General features: G+C 39.3%; 2 protein-coding genes across 4 annotated transcripts in view; one reads left to right on the plus strand and one right to left on the minus strand.

Moving 5' to 3' along the window:
• rad51d (RAD51 paralog D) lies at positions 1–18,203 on the plus strand. Of its 2 annotated transcripts, XM_019260229.2 has the most exons (11): positions 1–370; positions 468–529; positions 5,389–5,507; positions 10,988–11,069; positions 11,227–11,361; positions 11,447–11,542; positions 11,663–11,753; positions 14,500–14,570; positions 14,815–14,979; positions 16,756–16,893; positions 18,066–18,203. In XM_019260229.2, exons 1-10 carry the CDS (start codon positions 289–291, stop codon positions 16,849–16,851), a joined length of 999 nt encoding a protein of 332 aa, XP_019115774.2. In that variant the 5' UTR covers positions 1–288; the 3' UTR covers positions 16,852–16,893; positions 18,066–18,203. The 2 variants fall into 2 exon arrangements, with proteins under 2 accessions (XP_019115774.2, XP_019115775.1); XM_019260230.2 differs by lacking the exon at positions 5,389–5,507.
• The window catches only part of lig3 (ligase III, DNA, ATP-dependent), a 16,377-nt gene continuing 11,931 nt past the window's right edge, over positions 17,538–21,983 (minus strand). For both annotated transcript variants that reach the window (XM_027277638.1, XM_019252853.2), the window contains exons 15-21: positions 21,491–21,633; positions 21,306–21,380; positions 20,815–20,961; positions 20,247–20,388; positions 19,471–19,550; positions 19,282–19,356; positions 17,538–18,292 (exon numbers count right to left, since the gene is read on the minus strand). In XM_027277638.1, coding sequence (XP_027133439.1) covers positions 18,059–18,292; positions 19,282–19,356; positions 19,471–19,550; positions 20,247–20,388; positions 20,815–20,961; positions 21,306–21,380; positions 21,491–21,633 — 896 coding nt within the window. In that variant the 3' untranslated portion in view covers positions 17,538–18,058. The remainder of the gene's footprint in view (positions 18,293–19,281; positions 19,357–19,470; positions 19,551–20,246; positions 20,389–20,814; positions 20,962–21,305; positions 21,381–21,490; positions 21,634–21,983) is intronic.

Here is a 21,983-nt window from a genome sequence, read left to right on the forward strand (position 1 = left end):
CTTAAAAGATTTAAGTCTTCGCCTAATCAGTTTGAAAAGAAATGAGTGCGTACTGCTGCAGCGAGTCGAGAAAAGTTTTTTAAAGGCGTTAATTTGTCTCGCGTGGATCCTGTTGTAGTTTTATCGTCGTGAAGTTTAGAAGTAGCTCAAGAAAAAGTCACTCACGCTGTCCTCAACGAGCACACAGGAAGATAAGTTAGCTGCGTAACTTAGCCGCTAAGGCTAAAAACAAGTGTACGGCATCTGTGGAGGTTCAGCTGTGCAGATAGTAACTAAAAATGTAACACCATGGCAGGCTTGAGTGAAGGGATGTGTCCGGGATTGGATGAGGTTTTATTGCGGAGCCTACGTGCTGCTGATGTTAAAACAGGTCAGTGCATGAGTGTGTCTGTGTGGAGGCTTCATCTTAATAAAACAAAAACAAAAAACAGACTAGCATTAACAAGCATGGTTTCTTGCTTTCACAGTGGAGGACCTGGTCTCATCTGACATTGAGGAACTTGCTCGGAAATGCTCTGTGTCATATAAGGTATTTATAGCACATATTAATTAAACATGAAGCTCATTCACTGAATACTTTGCATGTCAGTAGGTAAACTTCCAGTTCAGTCACATATAACCACAAACATGCACTGCTACAGATAATACACTTACTTACTTTATAACAGCTCAAACTAACTTGGTTATCCCCTTGTTATAAATCCAATTCATAGCTTACTTTTGCAGTGTTGAAATGTTCTTCTTTAGGTTTAGGTCTTGACTAATATCATGTTGATCTTCCACAAATGTTCACAGCAGGAGTTACTCGTTGTATAAGTTGGACTACACTTTTAAGTGAAAATGATCCTTAATTGAAGCAGACATCCCACTGGGCTTGTTCTGTAAAGCTATGGCAAGCCAGCTCATCTGATTAACAAGTCAGGGGAAAATTGCCTCACAGCATAGGTTCGACTCCACGTTTAAGATCACATTTTCTCACTAAGAAAGTGCAGCTATACTAAATGTTTCCTGTAGATACAATGTGTCAAAAAAAAAAATCTAAAATGGCTCTTGTAAAAAAATAGAAGTTGTATTTCATGTCTGTGCACAGTGAACTATAAAAAACAAGGAATGTTTTAGGACAGCAAACGTAAAAGACTCCTTATTATACTCCTGCCACAAAGTCCTTTATTATCAGTTTGCAGAGAGAAGCCATCTCTTTCAGTTTTAAATCGGTTTGCAGTGAAAACTGTGGAGAGAGCAGAGATCATGAAAGAAATACTCCCTAACTCCGTTCTGACCTTAAGGGTAGCTAGCAGGAAAAAAAAATTTTTCTTGATCTTAAATGGTGTTTTCCCACCAAACTTTTTGCAGACATATAAGCAAGTAGTCTTGAAGGAGGCCCAGAAGAGCCTTGTAGATAAATGTGTATCAGTGAATAATTGCGTGGGTGGACAGAGCATGAAGTCAAGCTGGAAGCTTTCTTGGTTTAAAAAAAACATGAGTGAGAGCTTTTCGTCAGTAATACCTCTTCGTCTGTGAACAGTGAGTGTCTGTACATGCAGTGTGGACATGTATAGATGAGATATTTTTGTAACCCCTGGGAAATATAAAAACCTCTGAAATCGCTTTAAAAAATTCATTTTGTACTATCTCACTGTGCATTGTCTTTTGGACCTATATATTGTTGTTTTGGGGAGTTAAGTATCATCTCATCATCACAGCATGACTTTTAACTTCACAAGATCATTACGTTTTTCCGAATATTCCCTTGTCCGTCAACGCCTGCAGCAGGTTCACGTTCATCCTAGTGACCGAGCTAGATTTTCTGACCAGCTCGTTTCGCCTGCAGGCATCCCCTGAGCTGATACCCAGCATCCCTCTGGTCCACCAGACTCCTGCTGTTGGTTTGAACCATTATTGAGCACACATATTACAGCGGCTAGGAGGTCAAGGCTAGGTCATCTGCACTGACACGTTTATCTGACAAGCAGCCTGCAGTTCAGTTAACGTTGCGCAAGGTTTCCTTGAAATGTTAAAACACACTCGTCTAGGAGCCTTTAACCCAGATTGGGGGCGCCAGCATTCCAACTAATTGAGACCCAGCAGATTTGCCCTACTAAACTCTGACAGAAAATCCTCCCTGGCAGAAGAAGAGACTAATCAGAGTGTAAGTCTGTTAACAGCAATAAGTATACAGAAAGCTAAATGTTGCACTCAAGCAAATAAATTCTATGTTCCTCGACAGTCGTATACTCACTCACACTAAATTTAAAACAGAAATCCAAAGATCTCATTGGGTGATGGAAAGGAAGGGCAGTAGTCATATGATTGGTCTGCCATACTGTGTGGTCTTTCCTCTGTTGTTGTAGAGATGAGAAGGGCTTGTTCATCTCCCTCAGGCACTCATGCAGCTCAACACACTTTTGGCAGGTTCCTGGGGATTTTTCATAAAGTTCTTTATTTCTTAAGCGATATGAAATGAAGAGAAATGCCCCTATATTTTCGAAATGGTCTTTCTGTCAGAGGTGTTTGACTAGCCACCTTTAGAGTGGAGCATCAGCTTTGCAATATGACCTATTTCTGAGTTAAAGGGATTGATCAAGTCGTATTGGGATTTGATTTGATCTCTCATAACCGCGTGTGTCGTAGTGACCCTGGACTCCTGTATTGACACCATAGCAGGAGTACAGCATTCTGTGTATGAAGAACCATGCTTTTGGGATCGGAAAGCAAAGGACAAAATTTGCAATAGAAAACAAATCACCCATGTCATTGCTCTGAGAGCTGCTGTGACCCCCAAACTCGCCATCAAGTGTGGTTTTATATGATGGGACTGGTTAACTGGATGCCTTGTATTACATTTGATTGGATACATTTATTACACCCTCGAGTGCAGGGTCATTCTACACCGGGAGAAGAAAGAGTTGTTTTTTGTACTTCTATCTTAACTTAACCTAACCTGTTTGACACATACTATACGATTGCAGAGTACGTAAAATGTATTTTTAAGCTGTACGTTTATGTTGAAAGCTTTTGCTTCCAAGTCTCTTGGTTTGCAAGCTGATTGATTGGTGAAAATTATCTGATCTACTGCTCATGGTGTGTGTGCACTAAAAGGTTTTGTACTTCTCTCCCTAAAAAATACAAAAGGAAGAAGTAGTCTTTGTGATTTGGTGTGGAACTTTTTTGTTTTTATTCATTTGCTGGAGTGCACTTCTAAGTAAGCAGCAGGGAGATGAAGCCTTGTTGAGGAAATGCGACTTTCCAGGCAATTTTGTGGAAACTCGGTTCATGTCATGAGGCTTCAGGTGTTTCACGAAGGGCAAACTTTACAGCAGGAAATGATGAGCTCAGTCCTGTGTAGAAATATCTCCTTTCTCCTTCAGCGTCTATGACCCTGTGGTTTTGCTGTCGTGATCGGAGGTGAGATGTGGTTCAATCCCTGTCAAGATCAATGCTATCTCAGTGATGATAATCGATCTACAACATTATATTGACTCCATACTAATTAACTCAATGATACCTCATTGTCACATGTGCCCTTTGCTAGTGTGAATGTTTTACGGTTTAAATAAAGGGAGGCTTTGTGTCTCGTCTAGACAGTGACTGTGCTTGTTTTAAATTGGCAATGAATGTTACTGTGCTTGTTTGGCAGTTTAAATATCAAGATAAGCAATATGCAGTTGGGAAATATCAAATCGAAGTATTCCCATACTAGACAAGACCTTTGCTTGGCTGCTGGCCTCTTTTCAACACAATAACACAAAATCTGCTGAATTTCTCCCCTACATTAATCTCACAAATTTGGGCGTTTCTCCCCTTATACTTTCAAAGTGTCCTCCATAATTGAAGCATTAGTATCTACAAGGATCTACTTGTTTCATATTGTCAAATGTGAAGATGTGCTGCTTTTCTCATATATATGTTGTTAGAACACACAATATAGCACAACAGATCTTTGAGATTAAACAGGGAAGAAAACAGAGAAAGAAGAGTGAGTGTGAGTCCAAAGACTGCACTACAGGATCCAGGAGCGTATGTGTATGTGAACATGGGTGAGATGCATTAATTCTGCATGCACCTCTGTGTAAAGGTTGAAGAAAGAGGAAGAGAGAAAAAAAGAAAAACGCAGTAAAATGTGACAGACATTTTTAGATATTTTTCGGCTTGTTATCGAATAAACAAAAGATAATCAGACTTAACAATAAAGAAACTAAATGGTAATCCCAGTACAATCTTGAAACACGTTGATGTCCTTACACTAAGCATTGTAAATAATTTGGAGCCTGAGCAGAATCTCCACATGTTCACCGCATATACATAGTTATAAGTCAGAACAAATGCTAACCCAACAGTGATGTTAGAGATTGAACAGTGTGGACGTGATAATGTTCTTATAAAAACACTTGCATCAAAACAAGCCAAAATGCCATTGAACCTTTTTACATTATTTTCTACATTGTAGATTAACGCTAAAGCCATTAAAACTATGAAATAACACATATGGAGTTATGTGGTAAGCAAACTAGATTTTAGATTCTTCAGTTGGCCACTGTTTGCTTTATTAACAGCTTTGTACACTTCTCTCAGTCACCTGGAAAGCTTTTCAATTAACCAGTGTGCGTGGTCAAAAGTTAATTGGTGGAAGTTCTTGCTTTCTTAATGTGTTTGAGACCATCAGTTGTTCAATGTTGGCATACAGTAAACAGCCTTATTCGACTATTGCAGTAATTTACATTACGACAGTGAAGAAAAACAACAGTCCATCGTTACGGGACTTAGTCGCGGGACTTCCTTTCACCCCCATGAAAATAAGACCAAGAGTTACCTCTCTGCACAGGATAAGTTTGTTACAGTTAGCGACCTCATCGGCAATTAACAGCACCTCGGATTAAAGTCCACATAAATGTTTCACAGAGTTTAAATAGAAAACACATCTGATGTGTCTCAGAGGAGACAGCGTGAGTCAGAGCCTCATGTTTGAATTTCTGCAACTACTTACTGCACTACCGAGGAGGAAGAAGAGAGCTGCGTGGGTCAAGAAACACAAGGAATAGACATTAGACCAGTGGAAATCTGTACAGTGCTCGGCACATGTGGGAATTCCTTCAAGACAGTCGGGAAAACTATTCCAGGTGATGAACTCCATGAAGCTGACTGAGAGAAAAAAAAGGTGGCTACTTTGAAGAATCTAGAATATATTAAAATATTGCTTTGCTTAGACCTTTTTTTTCATATATATATATATATATATATATATATATATAATCCATATGGTGTTATTTCATACTTTTGTAAATAATTAAATAGAAAAAACATTGAGAAGGTGTGTCCAAACTTTTGACTGGTTATGTAGAAGATCCACGCAGTAGTGGTGTGAGCCTCATGTAATTACATGTATTTTAGGCACTGTTTGCCATCCGTCGCGTGCTGCTGGCCCAGCACACAGCATTTCCCGTGTCAGGCGCTGATCTGTATGAAGAGCTACTGAGTTCAACAGCCATCATCTCCACTGGAAATCCCAGGTAAGGACCAGTTTACACACACAGCAGAGCACACTTTGCTTTGTCTTTTGGGGGGATTTAACGGTGGGCTCAGTGCCACAAGAGCTTAAATCAAATATGTATTCCCAAGGACGGCTCTCCACATGCTAAATTAAAAAACATTTCCCCAGTGTTCAGTGTAGAGGCAAAAGTGACTTAGAGATGATGCTTGTTTAAGCGCCTTGTGGCTCCTTTATCAGTGCCACTTATAGATATTATTTTAAATTAAAGACTTTGATTCATTTGGCAGCACGAGTAGCTGTATGTTTAGTGCTTTGAAAGGGATGAAACATGATGGTTGATGCTAAGAAGTTATGCTTAAAATACTTTTTTTTTTTTGCAATTTTTGCTCTTTAGCTTTGCAGACCAGTTCTGACTGTCCACAAATACAGTATAACATGTTGAATCGATAGTATTATGCATTACCAAATATGTTTTGTAATGACATTCCCTTGCATTCATCCATTTTTATCAAAGTAAAATATTTTCAGTGTTGTTAAAATCAGATTTGCATTGACCTGTGGTAGAATGTGTACTATGGTAGATGTAGTTAAAAATACAGCTGAGCAGCAGAGCAACAGAACATATTGGCTCGTGTACAGCTAAAGCTGACTTCTTTGCTTGTTGTTCCATTTGGCTTGTGAACATAGACTAAAGTGGCTTCTGATATATCAGCCGCATTAACTTGGCTTCCATCTTGGCTACTTTCCACGCACACACACAAAAAAAAGTCTTTTAAAGCATTTTCACAGTACATTAGAAAATACAGAATAGAAATACAAAATGTAATAACTTGAAAGAAACCAAACTTCCTACTGTTACCAACATGCCATTGTGTTACACCGGTAATGAAACTGACCTGCAAAGCTGAGAAACAGCATCCCATTAAAGGTTTGCACAGAGACGTGTACTGGCAGCACAAGATTCAGTCATCTGTATGCAGTCATAGCACAAAGCATGGCAGATAAATATTCCACTTTCAGAAGAGAAATATTCTTTAGCCAGGGCACAGACTGCTCTGGACAAATCTGTGAAATAGGCCATCATGGTATAATTTATAGGATGGTAGCTTTTCTACAGTTAAACTCACTGTTTTAGCATAATTAATGACCAAAGGTGTTTTTTTTTCTCTCTCTCCCTGTGGCTCTTTTTTTTAAGTGGTTTTCATAAATTAGTTAGTGCTTTGGATTAGTGATATGAAACTGAATCAGGCATGTGAATAAAGGCAGCGTGATTTGTGTGTCTTGGCTGCGCTCTACTGGTGAAAACATAAACTGATGAAGGATGATCTTTGCTGTCCATCACTCTTTGTGCAGTCAGTATGGTGCACGAGAGACAGTTAGAGTGATGAAACCTGCACTTGCTGGTCTATTAGGTATACGTAGCTAAAAGTAATGCAGTCTGACACAACAGTCCTGCAATACATGCTTCCTGCATTAAAATGTTCAGTGTCAATGGTTAGTTTGGAGTAGGGCTGCAACTAGATTGATGAATCCATTTGTTTTTTGGTCCATCAAATGTCAGAAAATGATGGAAAATGTTGATCACAAAGTTTCCCAAAGCCCAAGGTGACTTTCTCAAATGTTTTGTTTTGTCCACAACCCAAATATATTCAGTTTACTGTCATAGAGGACTAAAGAATACAGAAAATATTCATATTTCAGAAGCTGAAATCAGAGAATTTGGACATTTTTACTCAAAATGACAATATTTCCAGCTCTAGTTTGGCTTCAGTTTGTAGTGCTGTTGGATTGAAGTTGAATTATCCTGAGAGGTTTACATACTATTTAGTGTCCTTGATGGGGCAGAGAACATATTAAAGCAGCTGCTCTGAGAGGGACTGTAATATGTTGATATGCAGAATGATATTTCCTACCATCGCTGAGTGTGAAACTAGTTTTCTCGGCTGATCGGCTGCAGAGACAGAAGAAAGGATCTCGCCTGCGAATCAGTGAACTGGATGTATAAAACAGTATTCCTTGAAACAGCAGATTTGTCGGTGAGAACAAAGCCTGACTGAAATGATGCAAATATGACTATTTACATTTTCCTCATTGTGCTTGACAAAGACAGCCCAAGATCCCGATGGCTGTAAACACTGTTGGGACTTCACTTCAGCTTTCAATCACGTCTGCTGTTAGAAGCGTCTTTGTCGTATTACTTTAATGTCTGTCATTCTCTTCCCTCACATTTCCATTTCTTCTTCCAGCTGTTTGATATTTTCAGAGTAAGTAAGAGTTTGTAGCCCTGAAAGGGATGAAAAGAATGTGATGGAGATTTTCCATATTTCAGCCAACTAGTAGAAATCAAAAGCGCTCAGAGGAAACCACTCTACTATAACACAACAGAGTAACTAAAGATACTTTTAAATCTTTATACTTAGTTCTGCATAACCAGTGAAGATCCTCACTTTATAACATGTTTAAAAAAAATACAGTATCGTGGGTTCTTAACTGATTACAGGGTATCTGTATTCTCATTAGCTGTCTCCTTAAATATCATCAGGCAGCACAAAAACACTCAAAACACATTCATGCTGCTTAAATTTGCTCCATCACAGCTCAGTTAGTAAAACATAAAGCAGTATGTACAAAGAGAGAAAGTAGACAAACCTCTTCAGATTTCCTGCCGCTATGGTGATTTTTCATACAAACAAAGATGGATGATGAGGGCTGATAATGGTTCATAGCTTTAATCAGCTCTTGCATCATGTAGCCCACATCATGTTTTGTCAACACTTGACAGTATAATAGCACCATGATATTATGATGCCATATACAGGCTACTTTTGAAATGTTTCTGTGTGCTCAAGTGATTAAAATTCAACCTCAAATCAAGACAGTCACTTAAAACCTCGAAAATTGCGATCGTCTACCTTCACAGCCTCCTCATGAGAAATTCAGCCTTGGAGTTCAGTGTTAGGGGCTCTCAATAGCCCACCTTACAATGAATCAGACTCAAGTATTTCAGCCTGCTTATGAAAGAGCAGATTAATACTGATGCCTCTATATGACGTACATTAACAGACAAGACCATCAGCGAGAAGATTTTATTTTTGCCTGCTGCCTGGTCAGATTCAGTTGGAATAAACGCTTTTGTCCCCAGCGACTGTCAGAATCAACAAAAAATGATTCCCACTCTTCTTGTTCATATTATAATTCTGATGGTGGGTATAGCCATGTGAAAGAAATATCAGTCCACAGGAATATTAAGACACAAATCTTTTGAAAAGTTGTTGAAGAAAACATGGACTCAGGTCCAAGGACTGCACAGTAAGGTCTGGTTTCACTGATGAGTGCAGCCCATAGAAAATTCAGAATCTTTTCAAGGACAATCACTTTCATCCTTCTGAGCCCTTACAAGTACACAACAGTGTAACTGTCTCTGCATCAATGCCGGGGAGAAGACAGGAATAATGCAAGTGTGTCTACCCCTACCAATTCTCCTCTTCACAATCATGTCGTGGGTGACGGGAGTCACTATCAAGCAACTGCAGGCTTGTGGCAATGCTTAACCTTCAAGCTGGAGAGGACCTTGGATATGTAGATTTAACTGCACCGTCGTCACATCCATCATGCACGAGCAGGCAAAGACGATGAGATTCCACAAACTGCACAGATCACTAGCCTGACCGTCGGCATAGACAAATCAAAACACTTGCTGTTGAGGGAACAGATGGTTAAAGCATTACGACCACAAACAGTGCAAACAGAACTAATTTCTCTTGAGTTGGAGCCAATAAAAACTCAAAAATTCTTTAAAGCATCAGTCTTTTATGTTGCTGTAACTTTTTCCAAAATAGCATACAGAGTTATAGTAACAAATACATCACTTAAATCAATGTAACAAGAAGTATAAGTAGAAGAGGAGTAAGATTGTCACTGTGTTCTGTTGTTGGGAAGACTGTACAGGCTGTAAACAAACCCGAAACCTACATTTTACATAACTATTGTTCACACAATGAAATCAGACTGGTAGGGTAAGGTTAAAGTAGCACAGGAATGTTATTGTGTGTTGACAGCTGATTGTGAAAACCTTCAAACACGGTCTACTTTTAACCTCATCCACACATCGGCCCAGCCTCTGTTCACTCAACTCAGTAGGATTTTTAATAGAGCTCTTGTGATTTATTGCTCAAGTTTCTTAAAGTGTGAACACATAAAAAAAAAGAAGAGTGGATTCACTGAAGTGGAAGAGGTCATGTATAAATGACCTAGGTTGTGTAAAGGTGGAGCTCAGGGAGGATTTACTTAGACAACAAAGAAGCTATAACAAGACTGACAAGGTTGGAAATCTTAAGAACAGAACCACACTTCACCATCCAACTGAGACAATGCATGCACTTGTCTGAGGCTATTCTTCTAAAGGAAGAGATGCAAATGTTTCTAGTTCAGCTAGCAGAACAGTTCCTCAGTATATAATACTGGAAGAAATAGATAATGTAATGAAAAGTGGATAGTGAAATGAGAATTAATTATGCCACGCGGTGCAGAAGATTAATGCTCAAAAGTACATTCTTAACTTTGGGGACAGTCGATTGACAGAATAATCTTAACTCAAAATTCACTTTTGATGAGATTCATTTGAAAGCATCTCGTGTGGAACTCGAGTCACATGATCTCACCTCGTTTAGCTGCAACTAGCTGAAGTTACAGGCTTAACCCTCATAATGTCCTCCCAGTTGCCATACACCTTTTGTCCTCTGGGGTCAAAAATGGCCGCACCTGGTTTGACTGTTATTTAAAGCATATAGTATAAATTGTCAATCAATCCTGTGTTACACCTTTTAGTCTTACTCCAGTTATGGCAGAGCATTTCCCACTGTACAAGTTATGCATAAAAATGGATAAATATATAGAGATAGAACATTTGTTCATAGACGACTCTAGCCCAGTCTTGCAACTGCTGATAGAGACCAAAAAGGGGTACATTTATCTTGCATAAAAAGTACATCACAGTGTTACATTCTGTAGTAGCTGTTAGGACCCAGAGCTGAGTTGAGAACGGATGGGGCCGGAACAAATATTTCCTCCAACAAGGGTCCACTTTGGATTTGATTTGTCAATGATAGCTTCCCATTATCATTATACTAGTTAGGAGACAAATCTCGCTGAACTTATGTCACAAAAATCTCTTAGAGTCACTGTTTGTACACACTCATTAGACCTGTAGCTAACAAACAAACCCATCCACATATGCACAAAGATGAATGAATTATTTTATTTTTGATTCTCTTTGAAAGATGCAGTCACTGGCTGAGCTTGATTAGAGGCAATCAAACAGCAACTGAAATTAGGATCTGGCCAAATATCTTAAGAATATTCTGGAACTTAACACAAGCTCTGTTTGTATTAGGTCTAGCCAGCTGCAGTTTTTGTTGGCTCTGCGTATGTACTTGGACTTAATAGTTTATTACATCCGATGGCAGTTGTGAGTAATGAATTGTACCTTGTTTCTCGCAGCTTAGATAAAGTGCTGGATTCAGGCTTGTATACTGGAGAGATAACAGAGCTGTCAGGAGGCCCAGGAAGTGGCAAATCTCAGGTGAACATTTCCTACCTTCTCTCTCCATCACATAAATTCCCTCTTTTTAGAATAAACTCTCCTCTCCTAGAATAAGAAACTGTACTCTGGTTGAAATAATACTTGTTTAGCTCACAGAAATTATCCATGTTTTCATCATCTACTCCATGTCTTCTAGGTGTGTTTTGGCGTTGCCGTGCACATTTCTTACCAACTGAAACAGAGTGTAATATTTATCGATACAACGGGAGGGCTGACTGCCAGGCGCTTGCTTCAGATGCTACAAACGGAAACAAGTAACACGGAAGAGCAGGCGAGTTGACAAGAATTGCGTTTTAAACAAATATCACATGATGTGTAATTTAAATCGAGGTGGGAAAAAAAATGTCATTTTACAGATGGAAGCTCTTCAGAGGATCCACATCTTTCGATTGTTTGACGTCTACTCTCTACTCGACTGTCTGCACAGCCTTCGCAGTGGCAGGCTTCAGCAGGTTTGTTTGCAGTTCTGATTTTTCTTAAAATATACCAACAATCCCGCTGTACCCGGGGAACCTTTTGAGAAAGACAGATGAAATTTTCAGCAATCTAATTTTGTCACATTTTGTGTTTAGGCGTCTGTTGGCGGCGGCTCTGTCAAGGCAGTGATCGTGGACTCTGTGTCAGCTGTTATCGCTCCTCTATTGGGAGGCAAGCAAAATGAAGGTGATATCTCTTTCTGTTCAGTCCATCATAGTCCATCATACCTGAGGCTGTTTACACCCGAGCCTGTAAACTCTTAAATGTCTGGAAATAAATATCTCAACAGGGTCCCAACACAACTCAGAAGTATGACATCTTAAGAAAGTATTTACAAAAAACACAGAAGCATTAACAGTCAACAGTAAATGCTAACTAGATGGGGTTTGACCTTTTTAACAGTCAAAATAATTTAACTTCTTAATCCAAATGAACTTTCAGGCAAACAATTGGTTTATAGAGACTGTGATCTAATTAAACAGTCACTGAATACAACAGAGTTCAGAGTTGATCTAAAATAAATGCCACGAGTGCCTGCAAAAAGACATTACAAAAGGCTAAAGAAACAATCTAATTAAAACTTTAAGAAAAGCTGCGGAGTGAACAAAAAAGAACACTTTAAACAAACACTACTGGTAGACGTAGGCCCATTTATTCAGAAATAAATTAACAGCTGACAAACTTCAGCTTGAGCTTTGCTATAGAGCTTTTCTCCACATTGGAGCACAATAGACTATTTCTACAAACTTCCACTCCACCCCTCTCTACCATAGACTCATTTTTGTCTATTTTAGTGGGGCTCTTGGGTGGGGGGATATCAGCTCAACAGTATATGCCACAAATAAGTGATATACGTCATCTAAAAGCTGGGGACCTGAAGATACATTTGAGATGCAATCAAGAGATGTATCAGATTTAAATAAATCTGTAATTGTGTAATAACATTGTGTTTTGATTATGCTCTTATTCAAATTTATAGTGCACAAGGGCTTGGACCAATATGACTGAATCATGTGTCGACCATTCCCATGCACCTTTATGTCTCTGTTGTAGCAGCAATTTTTTAGGTTGATACCATTTTTTACAGGTTCAGTGCAACATTATCCTTTTTTTTCACTTGAAAATTGAATGTTCATGTTTATATCAAAAGAATTTGACATTTGGAGATTGTAACAATTGGGTGATGTGTAAGTGTTCTAGAAATTACTCAAATTATTTTATATGATACCAGTATCTTCATTCTACCTTTAAAACCTGCTACGGCCTCTGAAAGAGTCTGCTGAGGAGGTCTGCACCCCCAGTGAGATGAAGAGGTTAAAGACCAAGAGTATTAGCTATGTTCAGCAGATTCATTTGTGATCATGAAGAAGTTGCAACATAAATAAATTAGTAATGTCAGAAAGTTTTCTGAAAAATGAGAATCTTTTTCTGCGTATTTGGCTACTGAAGTTTAGACCCATATTTGACCTCAGTGCTCTGCGATTCAGTCACAAAACCTTTCCTCTGCAAAACTGCAGAGAAGTCAGAACTCCTGATATACACCAGTGAGTTACAATGATAAAATATTTACCTGGGGTGAAGCCAACATTCAAATCCAACCTTTCCACATACTGTGCTCGCCTAAATTGTTATGGCAGGCTAGGGCAGTGACCAGCACAGTCTGTGAAAGCCTTGAATGTAAATGTTTCCTGCTAGCCTGGGCACACAATTTTATCATTCGGAGCAGTGGATACCTGGGATCACAAAAATACCTTGAAGATGCAACCCTGAGTGCGGAACACTATGTGGCCGAATCATGCTGAGGTTACAGATGGCGGTAGCTACTGAGCATGCTAAAAAGACAGCTGTGTACCAAATCCATATGATTAAGTGTACAGTACTCAAAACAGACAATATGCATATGAATACATTCTTGATTTTTGACCAGACTCCCACAATTCAATGGAAAACCTTTTTGCTCTCAGGTTAAGTGGCAGCAGTATTGTAAAACTGTAATTTAATTACCTTTGCACAGTGCACGTTTTCCTTTTAGCATAAAGTGGTAAATTACATTGGTTTCTTATATACCAACTGCAAAACACTACAAAGATTAGTATATACTATAAACAATTTAAGTGGTATGGAATTGAGTCCAAAGCCACGTTAACATGTCTAGTGATGGGTGCTTTGAGCAAAATGCTAACACCAGCATGTTAACATCCTCACAATGACAATGCATAGTTGACGTTTAGCACTTAGAAAGCAATGTTCAACATGGTTGAACACCCCAGTTTAGCATAATAGCATGGTAATATTTGTTAACTAAACACAAAGTACAGCTGAGACTTAAAATTTAGAATGGAGGACTATTATTTATTGACAGTTGTTGCCTGTCTGCCTTATCAGGGCTGTGCGGTTTGATCAGACATGACAAACAGCGTCGGCAACATGAGCGAATGACCTCACTGGTGTTTGTTCTGATTCACTTGTTGCTAGTGTTGCGCCAAATCACTTTTTTTCCCCCAACAAGCACAAAACCACAAGTACAGAAATGTGTCATGTGAAAGAACAACAACTGTTTGTCAGGAAATGTTGTATTCGTGTAGCTTCCCAACGTCACAGTAAAGTCTGTTGGAGAACATGGGATTTTAGGGATTTGAAGGGATTGCCAAAGTTAAAATTCATCTTGTGGCGACCATGAACGTGTGTACTAAATTTTACAACAACCCATCTAATATTTTCAGTCATGGACTGAACAACATTGGCATCCCTTGAGCTCTGCTGCCAGCGTAAACAAAATGAGTCAACCATAAGAATATTGAAGACTGTAACTATCACAATAACGTCTGTCACCGGAGTTACTACTTTTTTATTCCTTAGAAAGTACCACTGAAAGACAGCTGAGAGTATTCTGTACACGAACAAAGCTCTCTAAAACTTGCTGTGCCTTCAGGCATGTCCTTGATGATACAAGTGGCAGGAACCCTTAAGACGATGGCAAAGGACTTCAATGTAGCTGCATTGGTAAGGATGACACCGTCCTTGACGTGTGCTACTCTGAATGCTAAATGCTCTGAACGTTGAGACCCGAAATGAACAACAAGCATTTGTTTAGCCTTTGTGAAATGACTGGAGTTTATAATTATGTAAAATATGATCTAATCATGTTAGAAAAGCATGCACCAAAGATAATTAGCTTTCACCTCAAATCATCAAGTTATTTAAAGTGGGAAAAAAAATGTAAATCTAAGGATGTCTGGTCCTGCAGGTTACAAACCATGTTACAAGAAGTGGCAGCGGGGAGGTGCAGCCGGGCCTCGGCGTGTCGTGGAGTCACATTCCCAGAACCAGGGTCCTTCTGGAGCAAGTAGAGAAGGCGTTAGTCAGCCAGTCCACTCTGCGCTCTGCAACGCTGATCAAGTCTTCCAGACAGGTACTACGTGCAGAGTTGACTTGCACCTTATTGTGGCTCAGTATTGATTCTGTCAAAGTGGTTTCATTGAGAGGCAAACGTCAAAACGCCTTGTTAAAATGGAAACTTTGAAGTTGCTCTTAATTTATTTACTTTTTGCTCAAAAGCGCCTTTTAACAAGATATTTTTGGGAAAAGTTTGCCAGTCTTATCATTCTAATTCACAAAGACAGGCTGCGACAGACAACAGTCTCTTTGTGCTGAGTTGGATCCAGGACACTCAGCTGTTTTACCCAAAAGCAGTTCTAGCGTCATGTACGACCACTTGTCCATCAACGAGACGTGACAAAATGCAAAACCATGCGTTAACACTTAAGCTGAGCTGAACTCGACCACTATGAAACTTTAAAATCCTTCGGTAGGTTTTCTTGTTAGAGAAGTTGATATTTCTTTGTTACTGGCTGCTTCGTCATCCACATTTTCAATAAATTAGTGAATTAATTAACAAAGTTACTATAAAAGTTTAGTAAACCCACTGCAGTCGGTCTACTACTGTCTTAATAGAGCAAGGGTATTGCGAAAACAAATTTTACAACAAACTACATATCCTTTACATGACAGCTAAGTGTTTTGAACATTTATTATTTAATACATCCATTGGTTTCCATTTATTTCATACAGTAAAAATCCACTATTAGTACCTTTTTAAACTGTAGTGCAGACTTGAATTATCAGGGTTAGGTAGTAACTCGTACATGTAATTAGGATAATGTAAACAGTTAACAACAAAAAAAACAAAATGTTGTCAAGGATTACGATTTTTGTTGTGTTATATTACGTCATGTTATGCTGTGTTACATTATGTTGTTGTAGCGTCACGTAACATTGCGTAACGTTACGTGGCCGTGTCCATTTTATTTCTAAGTACTCCAAATATTACAGATTAGATTACAAGTTTTAGTTTGTTTAGAAACCAATGGAGCAGGTCACTAATTACAAATATTGGCATGTAATTTATCCACTGACTAAAAATTTTCAATGTGATCTGACCCAACACTGATTACCACATAATGTTGCACTGATATGAAGGCAGAAAGAAACGGAAACCAGTCTGCCTGGAACTGTGGAAAAGATCAAACTGTACTGTGTGTGTGTGTGTGTGTGTGTGTGTGTGTGTGTGTGTGTGTGTGTGTGTGTGTGTGTGTGTGTGTGTGTGTGATTTGTTCAATAAGGACTTGCCTTTACTAAAGGAACAATAATTTCCTGTATTATTATAGTTTATTATGTGATTCATGGATTATTGTAATTCAAATCCCACTTCCATATTTAGGCAATGTGCAATCAGCTCTAAGTGTAGCTTCTAAAATATAACATTGTATATCTGCAGTGGCCTTCAAAAATTACAGTCCTTTAAATCAGTCAAAGCAGCAGACTGTCTGTCTGAGATGTTTTAGTGCTTTTTGAAAATAAGTGTCTGTGAATTCTGCAGCAGAGCAGACAGGAAAGGCTTTGACGTAAAACAAACACATTAGTGGACTTAGTTGGTATTGACAACAGGATGAGATTACCGTTATTGCTGAAAACTTCTACAGTTAGTTTTTCCTCCTCGAGAATAACAGTCTGCAAAGACATTAATTATACATTTCCTGCTCTGGGGTTATAAAAGAGGTCCGTCAGATAAAACAAAGACAAAGCACATTCAGAATGAACAGCCAAAATGAATGTTTTATACTGAAGCTGAGTTGTTGTTTTTTAATTTAGTGACTAAATCAACACTGTCGTCTGCTCCACTTCTTAGCCTTGTCACATCAAAGAAGTGTTCGACTTGCAGTGGTGGAGTCGCTCTAAAGAAGGATCCTCAGGAAAGAGAAAACTGGATGAGACTGACTCCTGACGAGAGCAAACAGTAATCCTCCGCCTAAATGTCTGATCAAAGGTACATGAATGTTTCTGGACCAAGTGCAAAAGGAAAGTGTCTTTGAAGTTAAAGTTCCTTTTTTTTCCACCCCACAGAACTATGCAAATATATAAACGATTACTAAACTTTACTCCAATCAGTGCATTAGCTCTTTTAATTTCATTAGAGTCATCTATAAATCTTCAAAATTGACCCATTTCAGAACACAACACTGGCAGTAAACTCTTCTGAGATGTTCTTTTAGTCCTGCGCAGCAGCATTAACGTTTCATTGGGTATTCCTTGGCATAGGAGTTAAATTAGGTCTATAATCTGCTCCTTTTGTCTACCTACTGAGAAGAGGGAGGAATATAGGACTCCTTCCTCTTTGTATCCGCCTTTCAGGGGAAGCAGTGCAGGCTTATACGCATGTGCCTCCTCAGAGCTTCAGTACATAGAAATATTTAATTAAACCACAGTATCCCAATCTGAATTGTACTCAAAAGCTATTCAAATGCAGGAGGCTGCAGTAAAAACCTCCTAAAAACCGCAAAACTACTAATTCTTCTAACATAATCTTGGTAAATTCCAGAGCAGCGTGTCATCAGATCTGTAATATCTCCACATCTTCTGCAAGGAGCTGCAACGTTCAAGCACAATTTGTTGCAAATAAAGAGCACGATGTTAGTGAGACAGTCTTTTGTTTATTCCCAATGGCAGACAGATTTGGTTGTTCTCCGTTCATGAGCTGGAGGATTTAATACCTCGGAAAATGTTTCACTCAAGCAGTAAAAATTATGTACCGTGCGGATAAAAAAAAAAAAAATGCATCTTCATTTTCAGGTCTGACATGATCTCTGTGTAAAAATGTATTTCATGATTTACAGTACTCATGTATAGCTGCTTCAACAACTTTTCTTACAAAAACTCATCTACGGTACACTAACATTTGTTCAAACAGACGTCATTTCATCAAAATGGTCATCAGTAAATTAGCAATATCCATCCACAGTATTCATAATCTTACCAAAGCATGTGAAAGCATTGTGTAATGGACACAGTGTCTGGTGGGCACAGTAATCTCCCCAAACGACGATCAACCACGTTCATTTTGTTCAACATGGATTTAGAGTTAAGTTACACTGATGTGCAGTAGTTTACTGACCAGTTAGCGCAGTGTATAAAATGTGTTTGTCTTTTTATTGTTAACAGGGAGGTACGACACGCCTCTTGCGGATACACTCCCAGATCCAGCTGGGTGAGACTTTCTGGGCTTGGCCGTCCTCTTCAGGTTCAGCCAGCGTATGTGTGGCTGAGGCGGTGTCATAGTCCGCTACGAGGTCTCCGTCGTACGCCACAAAGTAGCGCCTCAGTTTGTCATAGTCCTGTACAGAGTCCGGCAGGAAAAGCTTCACCCCACTGAAGATGTCCAGCAGCGTCTACAGCAGGGATACAGATGGTCAGCAGAGGAAACACCCAATGTGTTTTCAATACAAAGACTGTTAAAGCTGCAACATTACAGGAGGAAATCATGCTCGCTTGTCCATTTGATTCAATTTTGCAGTTACCACTACATGATGAGAACAGGTGAAATATAAAATTACAGCTCGCTATATGATATGGCATTACTTGGCTACAACTTGTTATTCTAGTAACTTTAATTTTTCTAATTGATAATTTAGTGACATGTAATATACTAATTTTGTGTCACCAGAATCCAAAGTATTGTAAAAGTATTTAAATAGAGTGCTGCTGGGATGATTTATCTTTGCAGGCCAGCCTACGCATTGACGTGTTTGGATTATCGCAGAAAATAAGCTAAGTAAACAAACTGTCAACACTGGTCACATGACTTCAACATTGCCACCACTCCTGACAACCTCTGTAGTCTTGTTTAGCCATGTGTTAGCCCCCTTTTTCTTTTTAAGAGCTTCTGAAATCACAAGTTGAGGTATTTACTGATATTTTATGTTGTAGAACAAAATTTGAAAATCTCTTCAGCTTTAACAGACCTTATTTCAGGCATGTAATCATAATCTCGTTTAAAGAATCGAAACACTGATTTTGAGATGAGGGAAGTGCAAAAAAAAAACAACTAATTTCCAGGTTTTAGGACTCATTCCTAATAATCTGACAGTTATTAACATTTCTGAAGTTGTATGAACTAGCTAGCTGAACTACTTCTCCTCGCTCTCACTAAAAATTGTTCCAATGGGATGAAAAAATGTTTCAAAAGATCAGAGCTGCAATAATAAACTCCATGTTGTCAGATTTTTAATATTTGTACATCATTTCTGCAGGTAATAAAACATTGTTTCATTTCCTAACTTGAACATTGAACATGTGGGAGCATGTATTTGTAATACAGACCGTATCAGTTCTCTTGTGTGAGCACAATTAAACAAAGAGAGACGCAACGTTGACCAACCTTGTCGTTCCTTGGCTCCAGCAGTTGAGAGGTTGCCTTTGCTTTGCTTTGTCCGTTGCTGTGAACATTTTTCACCTGACAGGAAACAGACAGTCAGTTCACACTCAAATGGTCTTGTCAGGATTACTGTAATGATTCACGTGAACACCTGTCACGTGAACATACTGTCTGCTGCATTAAACACGATACCTTCTTGGCACTGGGTGCTTCTGGGCCTGGACTGCGAGGCTCCGATTTCACCACCTTTGGTTTGGGTGTGCTTCTGCTGTCTGTGAAGTGAGCGCATGTTATTGATAATATTTCAAATGAAGTTGCATTTGCAGCACTCGGTTGACATCATACTGGGGTCTCGCATTTTGCCTGCGAGTCAAGCAACACAACTCTATCTGCTAGAGAGGTTTCCTACTTGATACCGTTTCCGAAACATAAACCTTTGTTGTCGATGCTCGGTGGCAGTGCAGCACACTCCTGCCTGCCTGACTCTGCCTCTAATTGGCTGGTATGCACTGCCTTTGTTGTTTCTTAGACAATTTCCTGGCTAATAAATGATGCGGTTTCAGATCGGTGCACTGATATGCATATTTGCAGACACCCGATCCTGCATTTGAGGTAGTATCCAGGCATTTTCAACAGTGGTATTGGTACAACACTACTTTCTGCCTTACTGGCCAAAATAAAGTTGCAATATGAACCATATTCCACTAAAATAAATGCCTCACATTTCTGTCACACTGTGCCCTTACTGCAATCTAATCTTTGCCTGAAACGGGCTTTTAAAAAGATATTTAAACGGTCAGGACATTTTGACATTGCTGTGGGTGCATGAAAAAAATGTGCTTGCCAAGGCATCATGACTCCATATTTCAAAAATAATAAACTGTTCCATACGCTTTATACAATGCAAAAAAAAAAAGTTACTCTGGTGCCACCCACTTTCAGCCTCCTTGCTTATGTTGTGTACTTACTGGTCTTCTTGGGTGGAGCGCTTCCACGGGACGAGGGCGACGGGGAGTTCCCTCCGCTGTCCCCTCCTGACGAGCCCTTCTCGTCGGAAGGTCCAGCTGTCACTTTAAAGTCGCTGTTCTCCTTTGATATGCGAAACAGCTCCTAAAACAGAGAGGCGAAATGACAACATGGGCTTCGGCCAAGAGATGTAATGTTGTGTGTGGCGAGAGATTGAAGACCCGCGTTGGATTCGAATAATTTAACGCAGGCATGTTAACTGCCTCAGCTCATTCGTCAGTGTTTATGGGATAACTGACAGTAAATTTGGTCCTCGTAATTTAAATCACGCTTAACTTATGCTTCCCATGGGTGCTTTGATCAACAGTAGGTTTAATAAACTACCTTCCACATACAGTACATTCTCATGGAATACACAAGTAAGGCCAAAGTTATCCCAAGTCACTGATTTCTAAGGCATCTTCTGTGATTGCTATCTTAAAGGTTAGGTGTCAGTTAAGTCAAGTCGCTTCTGCTCTAAAATGCAATATCATATTATAGTTAATGTGCTTAAAAATGCTGATATCCTACTTTAAGCTGGTGCAAGTTGGTGGCAGTCTTCCAGTCCTTGTCATCACGGATGCGTGTCATGCGGGGAAAGCGGATGGAGATGCCATCAGCCGTGTGCATTTCTGATTTGGAAAACTCAGCGCCTGTGATCTCCCAGACAGGTGCTTCCTGCAGCATAGGGAACACAACAGCAGGATCAGGTGAAACATAAATGACACGGGAAGTTGGAAGACGGCTGTTTCTCCATTTAAAGAAAAAAAAAAAATCTAACTTCTGTTCAGAAGGTGAAAAAAGCCATGAATATGACAGTTTAATTTGAGAAGTTTGAGGATTTCATTGCTAAAATCTATATTCAGACTTAAAAGCCAGACAGGGTTATTGAAAACTGACAGTTCCTGCAGAAAACATGCAAAAGATGCTTATAACTCACTGCTTCTTGTAAAAGGTCTGCAGTACTGATATACAACACGGACGTGCATGAAATACAAACGTGCTGAACGGTGTGATCTCACCTCAGGATTGCGAATAATGAAATCTGGATAATAGTTCTTGATGATTTTCAACCAGCCTGGGATTTTGCTTGGCTCCTGCACAAAAATAAAAAAAAGACACCCACAGATAAAAATGATTATTTTTCAATTTTATTACATCAGTTCAATATTCCAGGCAGGCCTTCTAAGTGGATCCTCTCTCTGACCTTGCTGATTTTGATCACATCCAGCTCTTTTTGGAGCCTGGCCAAGGTGGCGTCATCGTAGCCTCCGGAGCACTTGGTGACTGTGCACCATTTCTTGGAGTCTGGGTCATAACAGCCCATTAGAAAACTGGACATGATGCCCCCTGGTGGGTAAAAGAACACACATTTAGGAACGTGCTGCCTGTGGATACTCTGAATAAATCCCACCGCAGGCTTCGAAAGAACACGCAGACACTGTATTATTTTACTTAACTTCTGAAAACTAGACCCTTCATATCCACTTTAGTTGTTCCAGTTGTTTTTGACTTCCCACTTTTGTCCCACAGTACGTGATGAAAAGTTGTTTCTGCTCGATTAGCTCGTCTTCACACTGCATGAGCTGTCTTCATTAGCCACGCGTTTTAGATTTCTACCTTGTGTCTTTTTTTTTTTGCATTTGTTATGCCTCCATTGTGTTATGTGCTCATTACGCGGCCTCTTCAGTGACTTGTCT

This window comes from Larimichthys crocea, chromosome III, assembly GCF_000972845.2.
Source record: "Larimichthys crocea isolate SSNF chromosome III, L_crocea_2.0, whole genome shotgun sequence".
NCBI classification, from domain to species: domain Eukaryota; kingdom Metazoa; phylum Chordata; class Actinopteri; family Sciaenidae; genus Larimichthys; species Larimichthys crocea.

Coding starts and splice junctions, on each gene's coding strand:
- rad51d (XM_019260229.2), top strand. CDS start 289: ATGGCAGGCTTGAGTGAAGGGATGTGTCCGGGATTGGATGAGGTTTTA. Junction 5,508..10,987: donor ATCTCCACTGGAAATCCCAG/GTAAGGACCAGT, acceptor TGTTTCTCGCAG/CTTAGATAAAGTGCTGGATT. Junction 11,543..11,662: donor GCAGTGGCAGGCTTCAGCAG/GTTTGTTTGCAG, acceptor TTTTGTGTTTAG/GCGTCTGTTGGCGGCGGCTC.